Here is a 7,933-nt window from a genome sequence, read left to right as displayed (position 1 = left end):
CCAGCCGTCTGACCGGCTCCTGCTTTCATGTTTCAGACTAGAAGTGGTCATCACAGGCCTCAACCAGCTGATGACTGAACGGAAAGAAACGTTCTTCTCCCGTTTCATAGTGGCTCAGCTTTGAGTTTTTCTGTTTTCGGACGATGTTGGTGTTTCAGTCAGGTTCATTCTGTCTGTCTGGAGTTTTTCCTGCTCATTCATATCAGTGAATTTGGTAAAAACTCATTTTATTGTGGATTTTATTTTGTTTGGTGAATCTTCGCTCCTCAGTTTGAGTCAGACTGAGTCACGTTTCATTATGGTGGTCAAAACGTTCAGCAGAATGACGTCTGGGCCTTTAAAGCCGATCAGAACCCAGAAATGGATCCTCTCCGGTCCGGCTCAGGACCGGAACTGGTCCATCCGGGCTGATGACCCGGCTCCGTCAGACCCTGATGGCTTCATCATGTCGGCTTGTTGTCATATTTCTGCGGAAGTTTCTGGTAATTAGCAGGAAACCATGAGAGGTGCTGGGTAGCGCCGCCACGACGCAGCAGGAAGCTTTCCGGGTGGTTCTGTCCATCAGAACCCGGTTCTGTTTAAACTGCAGGAAGCCACAAGAGAGGCGGCAGTACCGCTGCACATGTGGAGGACGGAACCGAGACGCCATTAGGGAGAAAAACCAGCTGCAGTCAGGAGACATGAGAGGCAGACAACTGCAGCAGGCGGCTACGGATCAAAGGCATGGGGCCGGACTTCCTGCTTCACTCACTGGACTTCCTGCTTCACTCACTGGACTTCCTGCTTCACTCACTGGACTTCCTGCTTCACTCACTGGACTTCCTGCTTCCTTTTTCCTGCCAGTTTCACTCACTGGAGTTCAGGAGGAAAACCCAGCTCAGCCTCATGTTACCTGGAAACAGGAAGTGATGTCACAGACAGGAAGTGGTACCTGAGCAGACAGCAAGTTGCAGTCGATGTGACTTCCTCTTCCTGTCTTCTGTCTGTGCAGCAGGGCGGCCATGACGGCTCCGTGCGCGTACAGCCCCGTGGCCAGGTCCGTCATGGCGACGCCGGGACGTACCGGCTCCCCGTCCTGCCGGAGCAAAGCATCATGGGATCAGCTGGCGCCAGTTCTGACCCGGTTTGATCCAGAAAGAGCTCTGACCTCCGGCCCGGTGATGTGCATCATCCCCGACACGGCCGAGGCGATGGAGTCGTAGCCTGGAGTCCGGGCCTGAGGGCCCGTCTGGCCGTAACCTGAGACACAGAGACACTGGGTCACCGACCGGACCGGGTCCAAACCGTTAAGAACCAGAACACAGAGACATAGGGTCAGCAACTGGTTCAGAACCAGAACCCAGCTGGGTTCATTCCTAGTAATCTGCTGCTGAAGGTCGGCCTCAAACAGGAAGTTACAGAAAGTTCTGGAAAATACACGAAACTGGACCAGGACCTGCAGACGGATCCATGGATCTGGATCATCAGAACCGTTAGAACTGAGACATAGACTTGGTCCAGATCCAGATCCTAGTCCAGGTCGGGTTCTGTACCTGATACGGAGCAGTAGACAAGGCGTGGGTTGATTCTGCTGAGCTCAGCGTATCCTAAACCCAACCGAGAAAGATTCCCAGGCAGGAAGTTCTCCACCAGGACGTCACACACACCTGCAAGCTGAACACACACACACACACACACCGTGAATGTGAACACACACCATGAATACAGTCCCTGCCTGGTGACCCCTCGGGTCGGTACCTGCTGGATGACCTCTGCTCCTCTCCGGTGCTTCAGGTCCACTGCGATGCTCTGGAACAGAGGAATGTGGCTCAGATCCATATGAACTCAGCTCAGCTCCCTGCACTCAGGCTGTTACATGGAAATACAAACTTAATGTGGAACATGGACAGCAGAAATCTGCCTGTTTTCCAAATCCTCAGCTTTCATTTATTTATTACAATCGTTTAATTTTCTTTACGTTTTTGTTTTAAATTTAACAAAATAAATCAACACAGATGGATCTGAACTGGGTTGGAGGTCAAAGGTCAGACCAGATCAGTCTTTTTCAAACCGGTGGTCCGCAGGTGCCCCCTAGTGGTCCGCCCGGTACTGCATGTAAACGACCGTTTATTTGCCGTGACGTCAGCCCAAAGTGATGCTACAGCTAGCTTAGCAAAGGATTGAGTTAAAAATAATGGAGAACTGGCTTAAAACCGGGTTCTCAACAGAAAAGCTGCAGATACCGGCGGAAAGAAAAACTCCAGGGATATTATCTGACCAGAGGAATGTGAAGCTGCTGTCGTTCGCTAGTGAATGGATTCCTTTGAACGGCTCCATGCGGTAGGAATCGACTCAGTCAGAACTTTTCTTTGTTTTTATGACTTTGCTTGGTAATGAATTATGCTGTGCTTTCAGGTCAACAGCTATTGTTATTTTTATTTAATTAAAAATTATTAAATTAAATAGGATTTATAGAGATTTGTTATTTTTATATTTAATGGTGCAGAAAATTATTTTTTGCTTCTGCTAAAGCAACTCTAGTCCATTTTTCTTTAATTGTGCTTCTAAATCACAAATAGCCCTAAATGTTATTAATGCACATAACACTTGGTAGTAAAGACAATTTCTTTTTTTTATTTCCATGACATTATTGGTAACTTAGACACTTTCAGAATCTGTAAATAACTCAAAAGGCCCAAGTGGCTCTGTCGTCACATTTACCAAACGGCACCACTTCATCAAGATGAACAAAGAAAAACAACAATACGCGAGTTAAGAAGTTAATATTTTAATTTCAGGTTGCATCATATATTCTGTTATCGCAGGGCAATTTCACCTTCTTGTTCCGGTTGACGCTCAGGAAATAGACGCTCTCTGAGGCAACAAAGGGCGGACCCCAGGTTCTGGTGTCGTCTCCTCCACCTGTCCAACAGAACCACCACATCTACAACCGTCAGGTTTCCCACAGTCCTTCAGCCACTACCCAGAACACACCTGGGCGCTCACCTGGCCTCTCCACCTTTATCACCTCGGCTCCCAGGTCTCCCAGGATCATGGTGGCAAACGGACCAGCCAGAACCCTGCACACACCCAGACACATGTCAGCCTCCAGGTGGACCAGAACCAGCAGCGGTCTGCGGAGCTCACCTGGTCAGATCCAGCACTCTGACACCCTCTAGTGGCCGAGCAGCTCCTGCAGCATATTAAAAACACCACCAAGTTATTGCTTTAGAAAAAACAGAAAGTTTTACATCCAAAGTTAAATATTAACAAAAATTAACCTGATTTAAAAACTAAAGTTATATTGTTATTTTAACTGAAATTTATATTTTCTTCGGTTAAATAAAATCCCTCACATTTTTTGTCCGAAGGACCTTAAACTACAGAATTAACATTTTATTGTTTATAACTTAATTTCATCATAAATCATTATAAACTAAGTCATCAATAACGATAATCCTCTAACAGCAGGAGAACTTGCCTTTCTCAACATGGCGGACGGGCTGACGTATTGTTTCCAGTTGCTTTAAAGCTAACCTTGAACAGGCCAGAATCTTTAACCAGCAGCAGTTTAAAGGGACGCATTTATTTAATAAAGTCATAAACATGTTCTGGTCCTAATCCTGTCCGGATACCTGCTGGTTCCGATCCATATTTCAATGAGCTGATTGACCCCCGACCAGAGATGCTACCATTAGCCTGCTAGCAGCAACTCCGGAGCAGTACCTGAGTTTGTGTCCGAGCTTCGCCGACTGCTGTCCGGATACTTTGGAGCCTGGTTCCGCTGGAGGAGCGCTCTGAAGCCCGAACGGTACCGAGCCCTGAGGACGCTGCGTAAAGCCCTGAAGCTTTCACACATCTTCTAACCCTGCTAGCATCAGCCTGAAACCACGCTATCACTTCCGGTAACAGACTTTCAAAGTAAAAGCAGATGAGGTGGGTTTGTTTTGGATCTTTAACTAACAGATGGTTTACAGTTTAACTCCTGTCAGAACTGCTTCATGGATAAAACTTAATGATTCATGATCAAAGTTCAACATTTCCTACACTCAAAGTTACATTTACAGAATAAAATCATCTCACTTGTTCAGTTTTAGAAGCTGCATTTTAACCTTCATGTTACTAGAAATATATCATCTAGATCAGTGGTGCCCAAAGTGGGTTCTCGAGAACACCGGCATCCTGCATGTTTTAGTTCTGTCCCTGGTGGTAACAACCTGTTCAGCATGTCAGTGTTCTTAGGCCTCTAATGTATGGAGAGCCATTTCAGCCAAAATTAAATAAATAAATGGGTGAAATAAATAAACAAATGAGTAAAATAAATCAATAAATGAAAAAAATGTGAAATAAATAAAAATTAGTTAAATAAATAATTGTCAATTTTATTCCCATTTATGTTTGTTCATTTATACATTTATTTATTCCCAGATTAATTTAACCATTCTTCATGTTCCCATTTTCATTTGTCCAATTTTAATTTTTCCCTTTTTTGTTTACCCATTTTTCATTAATCCATTTTTCATTTAACCACTTTTCAATTTTTTTTTTCATTAACCCATTTTTTATTTTTCATATATCAATTTTTCCATTTCCCATTTTCATTTATCCATTTTTCATTGTTCTATTTTCCATTTAACCACTTTTCAATTTCCCTTTTTTATTAACCCAATTTTTGTTATTTTATTTTTCATATTATTCATTCTTCAATTTCCCCTTTTCATTTAGTATTTCCTTATTTATCACATTCTATTTTCCCGCAAAACTCCATGCTTCAAGAAAGATGGTGACCTACTAACGGGTTACCAATAAGCTGAAGCGACTCTAAACCTCTCCTACCTTTTTAATGTCATTTAATCAACCTGTTGCCATGGCAACCGCCTGAGCCCCACAAACCCAGCAGAGATTAGTTAAAAACAACGGATTCAGTCCGTTAAGATTTTAGGTTTTCAGGCCTCATATTTATTTCTCCTTAAAAAGCCTCTCCTCTCATGAACACAGCGGTGGCTGATTAGCCAATTTAAACTTATGCTCTGCTCATCAGGGTCTTTGAGACCCTTTTTACTTTTGTAATGGTCCCGAAATGCACAGAAAGGCGCAACACCTTTTAAACAATAATTACTGAGATTATTAATTTTGTTGGGCCATTAATTTGAACACGTTTTGTTGATTTTATCCTTAATAAGATGTATTGGACGCGCTGGTCTCAACATCCTGGCGGCGTTCAGTTTGTCACCTAGTGCCGAGATCAACTCAAAACCTTCCGCGATCGTAATTGAGCACCTATTGATTAAATATGACTGTAGTTGGAAAACAAACATCAGCGTTAGCTTACCGTGCAACGTCTGGGCAACCGGAGGATCCTGGACGGACAGCAGCGGTCCACCATGTCTGAAAGATGGCCTCCGATGCAGATCTCCAAGGCTTGGCACTCTCACTCTCTCAGCTCGATGCTCCATAGAGCTGCCTCTGGACAGTGGCGCAACTGCACATTATTCAGGTGGACGCGAAAACATGAATCGGCTCTAGTCCATTGGTGGGGACATGTCCACACTAGTCCATTGGTGGGGACATGTCCCCATCAGTCCTTCAGGAAGTTTCGCCTGTTCCCAGACCAGCTGTTGGAGTTGCTGAAATCTTCCATTAGAAAATCATTTTCACATTTCTTCGGTTTGCTGAAGTCATTCTTTGCTGCTTCTTCTACTGAAGAACAACAATCAGTCCAGACCAGGATGTTACTGGGAACACTGGGACAGGAAGCAGATCAGAGACCAACTCTTATAAAATTATTCTCTGTTCACGCCGACACGACACTGGTGGGCCTCATCAGAGACAACGCTGACTCGGCATACAGAGAGGAGGAACATCAACTCATCAACTGGTGTGAGAGAAACAACCTGCTACTCGGTGTCAACAAAAGAAATAACTGTGGACTTCAGGAAAGAAAAACCAACTCACATCCCACCATCATCAGTGGCAGCACAAAGTTCCTTGGAGTGCGCATCACAGACGACCTCCCTGGTCAAAAAGACTCAGACACGACTCCACTTCCTGCGGAGGCTGAGAAGAGCCACCCTGCCCACATCTGCTCTCAGCTCCTTCTCCAGGGAGCCACTGAGAGCATCTGACCAGCAGCCTCTCTGTCTGGACAGCAGTTGTCTATCTGCAGACAAGAAGCCACTCCAGAGGAGTGATCATCAGATCCCTAATCCTGTTCCAAGAGAGCAATGGACATACTGAGACCCCACTCAGCCTGTTCTCCCTCTACCATCAGGGAGGCCACCGCAGCTTATGGTGTCGCACAAGCAGACTGGGAAACGGCTTCTTTCCACAAGCCATCAGACTCATCAACACATTGAAGTAAATGAACATTTCCTTCACACACCACTTGCTCTTCAGTCTTTGCACCTTGCATTCAGCATCTGCATCACCTCACATTACCTGTATGTCCACTGATTGCACTTCTGCTGCTGTGTGTATTTATTGTCCACCTATATATTCTTCTTATTGCAGTGTGTGTGGGGGAGTTACTGTCAATGTCTTATTTATAAGTTTATGTGTTTAATTTAATTGCACATTGCAGTCTGGTGAAACGCAACTTCAAACTTCTGTGTTAACCTGTTACATAGGTCTTTGGCAATAAAGTTCACTTGACTTGAATGTCTATTTGGATGGGTTTATACATTTTATCTTTGATTACTAATTAATTATCAATTAATTTATTAATTTCTCAATAATTATTTCTCGTGATTAATTTCTTTTAATGAGCAGAAAAAGAAATTCAGATCTACCAGATTCCAACATTTTAACATTAAATAAACCATTTTAATGTCTAGCTTTATTAATGCTATATAATTTGACATATTTTCCTTCTTTAGAAGTTAAATATGTACATGATGTGTTTGATGTGTAAAATATTTGGTTTAATGTTTCTGTTCTTCCTGTAATAACAGCTGATTTGTGCTGCCCTCTGCTGGAGGATCGATGAATCTCATCGGGTCTCAGATTCTGGTGCAACTGAAGGAACAAACAGCTGATTTTATCTGAAACTGTAGAAAACTGTTGATCTGATCCTGAAATGTTTTTATTTAGCATAAAGTCAAAAAGGGCGGATCAGACGAGGTTTCTGTTCTGGTTTGTAAATTTGACGTTAGAACCAACCAGAATTTAACTGTGTTAACATTTGGATGAAAATCAGGGATTTCATTTCCTCCTTTTAGAAATGACTGGGTGAAAAGTGATCAGACTGATGTGAACAGATGGTTTCCTTGTTTTTACCTGCTGCTGGTTCTGTGAGCAGAACCATCCCGGACCTGAACAGAACCAGAATCTCCTGAACTGACTGCTGCGTTTCCTTCAGCAGGAACCAGGAAGGTCCAAACATGGATCCAGCAGCTGGAAGGAATCTTCTGCAGGAGAGCCTGGAGCTTCCTGGACGGTGTCCCAGAAGGGACACAGGTGTGTGATAGGCAAGTTCTGAACCTACATAAAAGAACCACAGACAACGTATATTAGCTTTCAATCAAGCTTTTGCTAAAGCGAGAAGACTCAGCAAGCTGCTCCTCCAAGCCGTTCCCTGGGTTCTGAAATCTGTCAGGTAGAGCTCGTCTTTGTCAGAGAAGAGAGAGATAAAAAGGAAAGGCAAGTTTTGTCTCTACACACAGGTCATCCAGTCCTTTCTCATGAGAGCGATTTCTCCCAAGGACGGGGAGAACAATCTGTAATTAGAGATAATCATGCTGCAGAGCGGCCCCACCGTGATATGAAAGTATAACATTAGTGGGGCCCACAGGGTGAGGGGCCTCTGAAGGAAGTCCCGCCCACCGTTCCTCGTCATGGCTGACATTCGGTGACATACGTGTTCATGTTCCATAGAGATGAACACGTAGACGCCTCATGGGGCGGGTCATAGGTCATGGAGCGGGTCATAGGTCATGGAGCGGGTCATAGGTCATGG

General features: G+C 44.2%; 1 protein-coding gene across 2 annotated transcripts in view; it reads right to left on the bottom strand.

Moving 5' to 3' along the window:
• Positions 1 to 4,179, bottom strand: part of sugct (succinyl-CoA:glutarate-CoA transferase) — a 16,015-nt gene extending 11,836 nt beyond the window's left edge. For both annotated transcript variants that reach the window (XM_015056660.1, XM_015056661.1), the window contains exons 1-8: positions 3,706 to 4,179; positions 3,127 to 3,172; positions 2,986 to 3,059; positions 2,816 to 2,901; positions 1,738 to 1,788; positions 1,533 to 1,653; positions 1,148 to 1,239; positions 932 to 1,075 (exon numbers count right to left, since the gene is read on the bottom strand). In XM_015056660.1, coding sequence (XP_014912146.1) covers positions 932 to 1,075; positions 1,148 to 1,239; positions 1,533 to 1,653; positions 1,738 to 1,788; positions 2,816 to 2,901; positions 2,986 to 3,059; positions 3,127 to 3,172; positions 3,706 to 3,838 — 747 coding nt within the window. In that variant the 5' untranslated portion in view covers positions 3,839 to 4,179. The remainder of the gene's footprint in view (positions 1 to 931; positions 1,076 to 1,147; positions 1,240 to 1,532; positions 1,654 to 1,737; positions 1,789 to 2,815; positions 2,902 to 2,985; positions 3,060 to 3,126; positions 3,173 to 3,705) is intronic.
• Positions 4,180 to 7,933: the final 3,754 nt, after the last annotated feature.

The sequence above is a fragment of the Poecilia latipinna genome, unplaced genomic scaffold, assembly GCF_001443285.1.
Source record: "Poecilia latipinna isolate Pla-1442-1.1 unplaced genomic scaffold, P_latipinna-1.0 Scaffold1397, whole genome shotgun sequence".
In the NCBI taxonomy this organism is placed as follows: Eukaryota; Metazoa; Chordata; class Actinopteri; order Cyprinodontiformes; family Poeciliidae; genus Poecilia; species Poecilia latipinna.
The sequence above is the reverse complement of the archived record's forward strand: the minus strand, read 5'-3'. Positions and strand labels throughout refer to the sequence as shown.